This window comes from Hyaena hyaena, unplaced genomic scaffold, assembly GCF_003009895.1.
Source record: "Hyaena hyaena isolate Hyena2069 unplaced genomic scaffold, ASM300989v1 scaffold_165, whole genome shotgun sequence".
Classification (NCBI taxonomy): Eukaryota; Metazoa; Chordata; class Mammalia; order Carnivora; family Hyaenidae; genus Hyaena; species Hyaena hyaena.
In genome coordinates this window covers 438,371-450,672 of record NW_024080797.1, presented here as the reverse complement: position 1 = coordinate 450,672, position 12,302 = coordinate 438,371, and the positions used below count along the sequence as shown (strand labels likewise).

At 44.6% G+C, this 12,302-nt stretch overlaps 1 protein-coding gene across 10 annotated transcripts in view; it reads left to right on the top strand.

Annotated features, from left to right (window-relative positions):
* The window catches only part of BEND7 (BEN domain containing 7), an 89,251-nt gene that overhangs the window by 29,594 nt on the left and 47,355 nt on the right, over positions 1-12,302 (top strand). For all 10 annotated transcript variants that reach the window (XM_039239994.1, XM_039239999.1, XM_039239996.1 and 7 more), the window contains 2 exons: positions 1,602-1,724; positions 5,306-5,568. In XM_039239994.1, the coding sequence (XP_039095925.1) occupies positions 1,602-1,724; positions 5,306-5,568 (386 nt within the window). The remainder of the gene's footprint in view (positions 1-1,601; positions 1,725-5,305; positions 5,569-12,302) is intronic.

Here is a 12,302-nt window from a genome sequence, read left to right as displayed (position 1 = left end):
TGTCCTCTAAAAATGATCAAGACAGCGCTGAGAATAGTGACTAGGACTGTTCTATAAGGCCCTCCTAATTTGACTGCCGTGGCAGAAACAGTAAGAGAAATAGGACACCTGAGGTGTGCATCAGGTCACTAAGCCCTTACACCAGTAAGTTTTGGGGGAACAACATTCTGCTTCCCAGCACACAGCAAGGGTGGCGGATTCGCTCTGGAAAACATTATGAACGTTAAAAGTTACACACATAAGTTCCCCCAGGTTGGTTTGAAAATAGATTTTTGTGTTCTGTCATTTGCATATTTTCTCGAAACTCATTGTATAGAACTGTGACTCCTTGGAATTTCATTGAAATTATTTGCAGTTTTAAACATCTCAGTTCGCTACAACTTTGAATGTAAATAATTGCGTTACTCCAGGCATAAAGTTAGCCATATGTATTTCACGGTTTTGCCGTGGTGAATTTTTTTTTTACAGTGTCCACAAATAATGCATACGGTGGGATTAAAGTTATATTTAGTATATAATAAAAGGTTTAATTGGACCAGTGCCTTGGAACTTTCCCCGTGCACCTCCAGCAGCGCCTCCCACTTCACAGTAGTCGGGCTGGACACAGATGCTGGAGGGAACACTGCGGAAGGAGCGCCTTTCCAAGTGTTCCGGCGGGTTTCAAGCACAACGGGGCAATCTGTGTTTACCTTAAGAGGACCATTTTATTAAGGAAAAGATCACTACATTTAAACAGAGATCAAGAGAGTAAAGGGAGGGAAATGTAGGATAGGGGAATGGAGAAAAAGGTGCATGAAGATGTCCTTTATTGAGTTGGCGAACAGCCAGCAGCCCAACACCCTGTAACCCACCAAGTTCAAATACATCCATCCTCCCATACATACCCTCGTCCCTGGCTTTCCCCCACCCCACGCGTACCACTCCCAGAGAATGCTCTGGAAGTTTTAATGTGGTGACAGTTCTTAATTTGGAAAAACATGCTTCATACTACGAAACTATTTTTTAATAGACACATTTAATTTTTTTAATGTGTATTCATTTTTGAGAGAGTGAGAGTGCATTAGCAGAGAAGGGCAGAGAGAGAGAGGGAGACACAGAATCCAAAGCAGATTCCAGGCTCTGAGCTGTGAGCACAGAGCCTGACACGAGGCTTGAACCCATGAGCCGTTAGATCATGACCTGAGCTGAAGTCAGATGCTTAACCCCAGGCATCCCGTAGACACATTTAATTTTTAACGTGAACATGTATAACGTGCGACAAGGTTTTTGCTAAGGCTATTCTCAGAGCCTGCGTTTCTGTGCAGCATTGTATTTCTAGTGAACTTGAATGGGGGTGTGACCTGGGAGGCACTGATCTGGCACTGGGGAGGCCTGCCCACAGCGCGTCGTGGGCGCACCACGGGCGCATGTGCAGGCACGCACCTAACGGTGCAGAAGCCTGAGTCGTTAGCTAAAGTCAGACCCCAGCAATTAGACGGTAACAGTTATTAGGTACGTTTTCCTTACATGCTTCCAAATGCTATAAAGATGCCTTTTATTTTTCCTCTTTATAATTGCACTGTTGACGTTCGGAGTATGCCATTCTTCTCTCTGATGCTCAGGAGAACTTCCAGCAGTGAATTCGTCAGGTGGAGCAAACTGCTGCACGTGTAACTGCCAGTCGACCTTGCAGGCCATCCTCCAGGAGCTCAGGACTATGCGGAAATTAATGCAAATTCAAGCAGGTACAGACACCAGGCCTGGGATGGGGTCCCCCGATTGTCGTGCGTACCTGACATCTTCTGTCGGGATGTTTGTTTTGCTTTCAGTGGCTAGCTCTCCTCCCACCTCGCTGTCTTGCCACGCTTTTCCAAGCGTCCGTTTTCTCAGCTTTGTCTACAACACATTTTTCCTTCAGCAGATCTAGCAGATTTGTTATTGCTAACCCGGCTTCTCCTGCGCCAATGTACGTGTGCTCCATGTCGTTCCCGCCCTCACCCCTACTACTTCACAAATGTCAGTTCCTGGAATTTTGAAACGATCACACTTGAAGGTGGGCATGGTTCTCCAGCTCCCTTTCCTAATGTGAGTCGACAGGGAAGTTCACATCAAGAAAGAACGTGAGGCTGACTCCCCCTACCTCCTGAAGTGCTCTGTGTGGGGGGCCCGTGCGTGTCGCCAACCCCCACGACCGCCCCGTCCCCTCTGGGGCTCGCCGTGACAGTAGGGAGTCACCATGCACTGTTGCCTAAGTGCCGGGGCTGGGCGGGGGGCCTCTCAGGAGCGTGGGCTCTCCCCGCGGGGACATTCAGGAGCACGGGCGCCCTCAGCTCCTGCCTCTGGCCCATCTCCTGGATGAATATTCAGGATGTGGAAGCTCCAAGACCCCTCATGTCTTGTCTTCTTGATTTACACGACACCACGACGCCTCTCTTGTTCTCGCTGGTGTCGGCGGAGCTGGGGAATGAAGGAGCAGGGCGTCTGAGGGTCGGGGTCAGAGTCCCAGCCCTCCCAGCAAAGCTGTGTGGCTTCTCTGCACCCTGATTTCTCATCTGTAACTGCAGCATTTATATCTAACTCGCGGGACTCTTGCCCAGACAGGAGGGCTTAGCAAACGAAACGAACTCTGTGAAGCCGCACACAGGCTCTAGTGTTCTGGAGACCAGGAGCCGTTCGTCAACGTCTGGGGCACCATGACAGCAGGCTGCGGTTTCTAATCTCCACAGATGGGGGGCGGGGGGGGGGGTGGCGGGGAACGGAACTTTTTTGTCACAGGCACAGAAAATAATAAATCACTTCATGAAGGCCTCCGCTGGGGAGGGAAAACTCCTTGAGCGGAAATAGCACAGTTGTATGTGACCTGCATTGCCACCCCGCCCCTGTAACTCAGGAAGGTCTTCACTCAGAAATGGCACCTGGTGCCATGCAGTGAATTCTAGTAAAATTTTAATATTCAGCGATGTGGTTTGGGTATAAAAAGCTTAATATTTAGACACACCGATCACCCAAGAGCACATGAAAATAAGGTGAGCAAAAGGCCCTCTGAAGAGCACCATCTGATTTCCTGTGAATTCGGTTTTAGCCCAAGGAAAGAACAGCATTTTGGTCGGGCCAGTGAGCAGGCAACTCCCCCTGATCCTCCACAGTAACCCATCTTCTCCTTGACCCTGCGGCGGAAGGAACATCTCCCCGGCAAGGAGCTCAGCAAGGAAGGTCCCTTCATGATGCACAGATTCTTTTCTCCGAGGAAGAATCTGTTAGCAGTTAAGAAAATATGCATATGAAACTGTGATGATTTATTTTGTTACTTAAGCTCCTTACTACTGAAATGAGAAACTACAAATTGCAACCATCTAAATCCTTGACCGAAGCCCTTTTGGAATCTATTAAGTAAATGCCACTTTGTCACTGTGTTTCCCTTTCTGAGCCTCTGTAGATTAGGGCGGTAAACGATGCCGGGGCTGTCCGCTAGCAGAAAGGATAAACTGCAAAAATTACCCTTTCATTTCCTTAAACTTAAGAATTTGCATTGTGTGGGTAGATTTACTTAAGGTTTATTGCCTATAAAACTTAGACTTAAGTTATATTTAGGAAGTTTCGCCTTTACTTCAGGGAGAAAAAGCAAGGAGTAAGATGAAGCGATAAGGTCTGGATACAGGAGACTGTGGCTCTGTCTAGACTTGCAAACGGAGAAGAAAAACTCAGTGACTGTGTTTAAATACTTTAAACCAAAAGTATTTTCACTTTTAATTTAGAATAGTGAGGCTTATTATTATTATTATTATTATTATTTTGCTTCCACTGTCCATTTAACTTTGGGCATGGACATCTAGCCTTGGGTGAAAATCTGGAGAACAGAGAAAAGTTCTTTCCTCAGGCTTGCTCAGTGGATCACTCGAGAAGCTTTTAAAAAAAAAATCTCAGTGCCGGGGAACCACCCTGCAAATTCCAACTCACTTAGTCTGGGGTGAGGCTATGAGGCACTGACTTTTTTTAAAAGCTCCCGGGTGATTCTAACTTGCAGCCAAGGTCAAGCAGCAGTGAATTAGACTAATTACTGCTCAGGTGGCTAAAAACCTTTTCAGTGCTCCGATGCAGTGCAAGTATCTCATTTCTTGTTATTTTATTTTTTTAAGTAATCTGTAAACCCAGTGTAGGATTCGAATTTATAACCCCAGGTTCAGAAGTCGCACACTCCACCAACTGAGCCAGCCAGGCACCCCAAGTAGTTCGTTTCTGATACTTAGAAATTTCTTGCCAGTCTGGGAAATGCAAATACCAAGTTCAAAGTATATATATCCTTTATTTGCAAACTGATAGGAGATGGTCCATATTTATGTGCATGTAAAGATCTTTAGTTTTCATTCAGCTTATTTCTGTGAAAAGGCAGGCATATCCTGTGATCATATTTAGTAAGCCATATTGATACATGAGGATTTAAATAATGATGCCATATTTTTCTATTACACTTTCCATCAGAATATTTTTAAATGGTTAACAAACATTACTTGCCAACGTACATCTGTGAAAACTATAATTACCATCCTTGGTTTCCTTAAGTGTGTATTCAGTGCTAGTACTTGGTCCTGGCTCAGTGCTTTTCATCTCCGGAACTCAACCTGTTTCTGGATTTTACTAGTCTTCTCGACTTGAGCAGAGCTGTATCATTCCTGCTTTTTCAGCCCCCCAAAACCCAGGTGTGGCGAGGAGCCTGGTCAGAATCCAGTAGTGTGGTGCCATGGCGGAAGCTGTGTGCGACAACACTGGTTTGTGAGGAAGGGGTAACTGGCCCTGATAAATGACTAGCGGGCTTTTGCCCGCGTGCATGCTAATCATCCCACACTGATTCTTTAATAAATGATCACCATCGCCTCAGTCTTGGTCAGTGTTGGTGCCTGTAGGTTGCTCACCACTGATGATCATTTTATCCTCAAGGGACAATCGGAATGTTCCTGAGTGTGACTTACCTTAAGTTCTGAGTTCCCCTTTATAGACAAATATGCTGCGACTTGTAAAATCACGCTCAGCTGTTCTCCTACGGCTCAGAATCCCTTTCTTCCACGGAACACAGCAGCAGCAGTAACTGTGATTTACCAGCGGCAGGGACACGGCTTTGTCTGAGCTGCTTCTCCGCGTGTCGCACTTTAAAGTGCTCCAGAGACATCAGTTGGTGCCCTGCAGGTCTAGCAGGGGATTGACCTTGGCCTGCCTCCTTGACTGAACTCCATTTCGGTGCCAGTGTTCTGGGCCGTGTAGACAGAGGGGTGATAACTTTTCCTCAGTGAGACTCAGGTGTCTGTACCCCATTTCTGTTTGTTCTTCGCAGCTGGAGCCCAAAACAGACAACAACCCCCGATTTCCCTCATATGCTCCCAGCGAGCCGCGGTCTCGCGCAAGAGAAATAAAAAGAAAAAAGTGCCCCCAAAGACTGTTGAGCCTCTGCCCGCAAAACAGAAGGCCGGCGTGTTAGGAGCCGAGAAGACAGCAGTGGCCTCTGAGCAGTCCGGTGCCCCGGCGGCCGAGCACCCGTCCCCTGGGGACAGCCGCGTCCTAGGATTCGGCATTGTCCTGGAGTCGCCGGCCTCAGATGTAAGTCGATGTTTTCTGGCTGCTGACACGAATGTGACATAACTTGCAGGGTTTTACCGTCTTACTACACTTTCCCCTGAACTCGCCCTGCCCCAGAAAACTAGAGAAACTTGCAAAAGACGCGTGGGAAAGAGGAAAGGAAGACTATTAATCATTTCCTCGCCTTGATTTTCCTCTCCCGAAAATCTTCTACCTTATTTATTTGAACGGGTTTCCGTTCTTTATCGCTGAGAGAAGGAGGGTGATGGGGTAAATAACCTGCTCACTAATTTCTTTACCAGTTTCAATTCTGAAGTGGCCGTTTTCAATTTCCTCAGTGCAGAGAGCTAAAAGAACATAATTAAATCCTTTGTAAATGGGCATAAATGAATAGAACCTTACAGATAAGGTCACACCTTTCTAGAAACACAAACTAATAATAAAAAAAAAGAGCAGTAGTGCTAATTCTATTTTATAGATGCAAGCTACACTGCTAATTAGGTTGTACTGCCATGCCATTTACTCCGTGTAATGATAGGTTAATGCTCGGCAAAGGTTTTTCTATTTTAATATCATAGCCAGAAAGTTGTTGAGGTCCCAGATGTTGGGCAACATCTAAGATACCCATCTGACTTGCCATTTCATATCCACATGACCATAAACAAATTTAAGAATGTGCCGTCTCTGCAACCGCGAGTTCTACTCACAATATCTAAGTACGTTGATGCGAACCCCATCTTGCTGGGGGAGTTCTTAAAATAAACAAGAGGGAGTGATCTATTATTATCAGATGGCATAGGATGAGAATCCTGCTGAGAACGCCCACGGGCCTATATGGGATTAGAGTTTGGCCCTACCTTTTAAACTTTAAATAAAAAATAATTGCTATTTAAAAAAAAAAGTGTTCCCTTTCAAATTGCAGAAAGACAGTTTGCTAGCATGTATCCACACTGGGTCTTTAATAAATGGAAGAGTCTTGTTTAGACTAGAAAGCGATTTGAACTTTTATCCAATCGGTGTTAAAGGGGTTTTTAACTTTTTATCTTTGAACACATGTTAAAATTGTTAAGATGTTTTTCTAGACTCGAAACTTTTTTTTTTTTTAATTTTTAACGTTTATTTATTTCTAAGAGAGAGAAAGACAGAGCATGAGCAGGGGAGGGGTAGAGAAAGGGAGACACAGTATCCGAAGCAGGCTCCAGGCTCTGAGCTGTCAGCCCAGCACAGAGCCCGACGCGGGGCCTGAACTCACAGACTGTGAGATCATGACTTGAGCTGAGGTCAGACGCTCAGCGAACTGAGCCACCCAGATGCCCCAAAACTTAGCTTTAAAAAAGTCATTAATGATGATAACGTCCTACCCCAGGCCAGTCAGCTGATTTGTTTATATCATATGATTATTGGAACTTAGGCCCTGATTTCAACACTGAGGCAGATCACATATTTGGAAATAGGTAAATTATTCCAAAACACCAAGTACACTGAACCTTAAGCAGCTTTCATAATACTTATATATATATTTTTTTTTAAGCATTCTTTTCTAATAGACATTAGTATATCAGGAGCAGTCATTTGGATTGTACAAGTCATCTCCTAAATGGGTCAATCTAATGCTAGTAACTAAACTTTCTCCTTTCTTTATTTTTAAGCTCCAATTATACTTCAGAGATAAATTGCAAAGGATCTGATAAAGGCCTTATGTACATTAATGAAGCAGAGTAGAATTGTTCTTATCTTTACCAATATCAGCATTATAATTTTGTTTACATGCCAAATAAAAATAATTTGCTTTTCATTCACGATTATTTTTGTTAACAAGAGCTGTTCCGTTTAACAAAGTACATTTGGAATTGTCCCTGAAAACTCAGTTAGGTGCTGATTATCTTTGATTGAAGAATAACGTGCTTCTAAAAGCAAAAAATACAGAGATAATTATCTTTACGTTATGCAGCAGATAGGCCATTGGATTTATCTGTTCAACAGAAAGTGTAACCAATCTAGAGGACCGTGCAGTGAATCCCATCATTGGATGAGGAAACTTTGCCCACAGATCGTGTTCACCAGCATTAGTGAGGCTAGCTTCTGAGGTCCCTGGGCAAGGCAGTGGAGGGGGATAGAGGGGGCTAAGGCTGTATGGATTGACCCCGTCAGGTGATGGAACCATTGATTTAAAGGCATCCAAGTTTAGGTGCACTTCTAGTCTTTTATTATTTCTTAGCCATGGTGCTTTTAAATTTTGGTGAAAGTCCAGAGGAGAAGACAGAAAATATATAATAATCTGGTAGGAATGACTCTCTAAAATGGATTTGAGAAAGTATGATACCACTGGATATATATAAGTGGATGGGAATTCCACATTCTGTGTTTGAAGATGGGCCCTGGGAAACACCCAGCATTGGGAAGATTGGGTCCAAAGTAGTAGGACAGGGCAGGTGTCCGAAGCTGCTACAATAAGTGACTGGCCAGCGTCAGCTGCTGCTACTGCTGCTAAAGAGGTAGGACAGGGCCAGGTAGTGTAAGCCCTAAATATGCCACGCCAGTGCCCTTGACCTTCATCTCGTGGGCACTAGGGAGCCACTGCAAGTTTCAAGTAGAGGAATAATCATACTTGAGTCTTCAAAGAGTGGGAAGTGGATCCGCCTTGTGGGTGATCGATAGATGGAGGGACTATAATAGAGACAAAGAGACCAGAGGAAGACAGTCACCGCCAGTCAGGCATGGGAGGGTCATCATGAGCAGGGAGCCTGGAGAAAGAGAAAGGAGCTCTCAGGACGTACCCACACAGAGGACATGGTGGCTCAGAAAACAGCCCCCACATTTCCCTCTGGGGAAACCAGGTGAGTTGCTGGGTGGCGCCAGCTGCTTTAACTGAGTCAGGGAACACAAGGGCAGAAGCAGCCTTCAGCTCCGGATGGGAAGTATAAGTTTGCTATCGCAAAACAGTCAGTAGACGTTTGGAGCGCAGGAGGAAGATTAGAGCGAGAAGCAATGAGAAAAGGACACGTAAAACCTAGGCTCTCATTGCTCTGTAATGTGTAAACATGCACATTAATTCTTTCTAGCTCACAGCGTGTAAAGTTATCAGTTTCGCACTGTGACTTTCAGCGTCCCCGCAGTACAAATTCCCGTAGGGCCCATGCTCTGGCCCGTCACCTGAGTGATAACAGTCACCCCTATTCAGATGCGGAAGAACACTGAGCTCTCATCATACCCACCTGCAATGTTGCCTCCGAGTGCTCACACTAGACGACGGCGGGCACGTGGGAGACCCTCCTGCACAGCCTGGCACACACACTGCAGGTGCTCAGTACACATGAGCTAGTCCACCTCCGACAAAACGTCTTCATTTGCACTGAGCACAGTGTTCAGAATAAACTTGCAGAACTTTAGGCCCAGGACTCCGCTTTCGTTAGACGCCTCCCTGCAGTTTGACTCCCATTTCTTCTCCCACAGCCCCCAGGACCCAACATAATTTTGAGCAGTTCTCTTTTCTAGAACCTTCTGTACTAGTCTGTAATTATTCACATGACTCCCCCTCCGGCCGCCCCGGTCTCTCCAGGGCAGGGACTATACGATCATAGTATTTCTGTGCCACTGTCACCCTTTCTCTCCGAGGCAGCATTACTGTCCCTGTGACGTCAAAGTGGCATAAAGGGCTTATGTAGCCTGTTGAGGGTCACAGCCAGAAAGACGGGGCTGGCCCTCACACCCGGGTGTGTGGTCGCCCTTATCCCGAGTGACAGACTCAGGAGCCCATTCTAGCTCAGTTCCTGCACGTGACCAACGCTCGGGAACCAGTCTCGGGATGATTGCTTGTAGGAGGAGAACTGAGAGGCTGGACCACAGCAGTTTACTCTGGTGACTTGGAAGGTTCCGGAGGAGAAGTTAATGGTGAAGAATGCAAACTCTGAGGTCAGGCTGCCTGAGCGAGAAGCTTAGCCGTGTAACCCTTTGCCTCAGTTTTCTCTCCATAAAATGGGAATCATGGTAATGCTGACCTCCGAGAACTGACCTACTGGAAAAGTTAACTGAAGAAATCTATATGAAGCACTTAGAATAGATCCTGGTACATTTTAAACCCTCAATAAATACTGGTTCTTTTTTTAAACTTCAGCAGTCCTAGCTAAGAACCTTACAGGGACAGATAGAAATGTTAAATAAAACTTAAGTGTACATATGAATAAACAAATACCTGTGAGTAAATAGTATATGTAAAACACAGAGTGGCCAGAAAAGTTTCTACTTTGTTTGACCCACTTAAAATCAGCACATTAATAAATAAAACCCAGGCATCAGTTACATGGAAGTAAAAGCGGGAACCCTCAACCCCAAACCAAATTTCACATTTAAATCCAGTATTCCCTTCTTTCTCCATCTGTTCACAACCCGAGTCATCTACAACACTCAGACGAGGCAGCTGGGGAGTTTTAACTGTCACTGTTCTTTCTGATTTGGTTGGAAATAGTGACTTGGGGTTTTCCCAGTAGATACACCTGGCCCACGCTTGTTTCATTGTTGATAGTTTTTGTTTGGCTCGTTTCTTGGCTTTAGTGAAACACTCAGATCAGTTTTTAAAAACAGATGTATGATCATTTTTAAGAGGAGAAAATCTTTTTATCTTTGTTGGTATTACTATGAATATTACCCAGTAATCCTAGAAGACACAAATTTAAAAGTTATCAGAAGATAAATCTATGGTGACCCATCAACTGAAGATTAGTTCACTGATGTTTGTAGTATGTCATTCTTCTTTTTTTTAATATTTATTTAATTCTGAGAGAGGGCGGTGGGGGGCGGGGTGGTTAGAGAGAGCAAGGGGACAGAGGATCTGAAAAAGAACTGCTGTGCTGACATCAGCTAGCCCGACGCGGGGCTCGAACTCATGAACTGTGAGATCATGACCTGATCCGAAGTCAGATGCTCAATCGACTGAGCCACCTAGGTGCCCCAGTATGTCCTTCTTCTTAAATAATTTTAAATGTCTTGCTGCTTTCAACAGAAGTAGCTTCTGAAATCAGAACCTGTTCTCTCAACACCTTCTTAGCCCAATAAATACATAATCCACGGGAACTAGTAGAGCGAATCCATCGAGCAAGCAACTGTTTATTCATTCATTGACTCACTGAACTTCAGGCAGCATATATGCCTCAGAGCGTAGGTTTCAGTACAGACTGCCTGCGGTCAGATCCTTGCTTCATCACTACTTGGCTGGGTAACCGTAAACAAGTTACATAACCTCTCTAAGCCTTGGTTTTTGCATCTGCAAATTGGGGGTAATAAAATAGTCACTCCGTAGGGTGAGGATGAAATGGGAAAATCCACTTCATGCATGTTAGCCCAGGGCCTGGAACATGGTATCACCTTTTCCGGGGCGCACCGAAATGAATGAAATAGTCACGCCCTGCAAGGAGCATGGGGAGGGAAATGCGTACGTAGCGATGATGTGGTGCTGTGAGGTGAGCTCTAATAGCCGCAGTCAGAAGACACAGGGGAGCCAGGAAAGCAGGAGTTACCCGCTGCCTGGAGGGTCAAGGACAGGTTCTCAGAGGTAGACATCTCGGAGCAGCAGTTTCACTGGAGTTACGATGGAAGAATCTAGATGGCAGTGGCTGAAATCTTCCATCTTAAGCATTTCGGCTCACATATCTTTAGCATAAATCAAGCCATACTGCTCAGAGTCATTAATTTACCACCTGAGGAAGGAAGAAGCTAAAAACATCTCTAAAAGGCTTTTCAGTATCTTATTAGGCAAGTCCATGGAGACATTTCAAGGGGCCAAATTGTGTTGTGTTTTCTGAAATTAATCACTTAGTTCTACCAAAATTTGTTTGAATACAAAATCGACAAAGGATCGGTCCTTTGATGACTTCTTGTAACTTTCATCTGATTCACCCTTAAATATGTGCTGGTATGTAACTTACACATACTTTGTCACAGAACGTCTGGCCGAGCGTTTTTTACTTACTACCGAGTATCCACCTTACAGTACATCCAATGTAGAGGGTCATCGACACAGATTCTCAGCTCCGGCCAGACCAGCTATACCAAGCCTGCCCTCCAATCCAGTGTATTCTCTGGGTTCCCAGCTCACTGGCCATGCTCTGAGCATTGCATTTAATAAATAGTACCAGTACTTCCTGCCAGATCTACCTGAGGCAGACCTGTGTTACAGGAAACGATTGCAGTTTTTCTCAAATAGAAGCAGATCGTGTTTGTGAGCAAAATAACATCAGCGGGGAGTTTTTGTGGTTTTCTTAAATTTCTTCCCACAAACTAAAGCTCATTTTCCTAGAAATACATCTGACATGCTGCAAAATAAATAGTAAATGAGACTAAAAGATCATTGTGCATGGAAGTACTGTGAGCAAAAAGACTTAAGTTCATGGTCATTCAGCCATCTTATAAATTCTGTTATGTGTGGTCAGCCCCAAATTGGTTAGTTTTATTCCACAGAATCCTGACTCTTCATCCATGTTGTTGTTGGTTTTTTTTCGTGAGCCAGCCTGAAAATTAACTAGTTAGCCAGTTGAGTATACAAACTATTATATGTAATGTATTGATTTGCAGTTGAAAACCTGAGGCTAATGTCCAATGTGAATACTCAAGCAGTTTTTTTACTTCTTTAACCAATACATGTTTTATATACACGTCCTACTATAATTCGGCATTGATAATACCTGATGTAAAGTAGCCTGTATCAGAAATGTTCCCTCTGTGATTAATTAATATGCTCTCTTTAAAATTGTTTTACATAT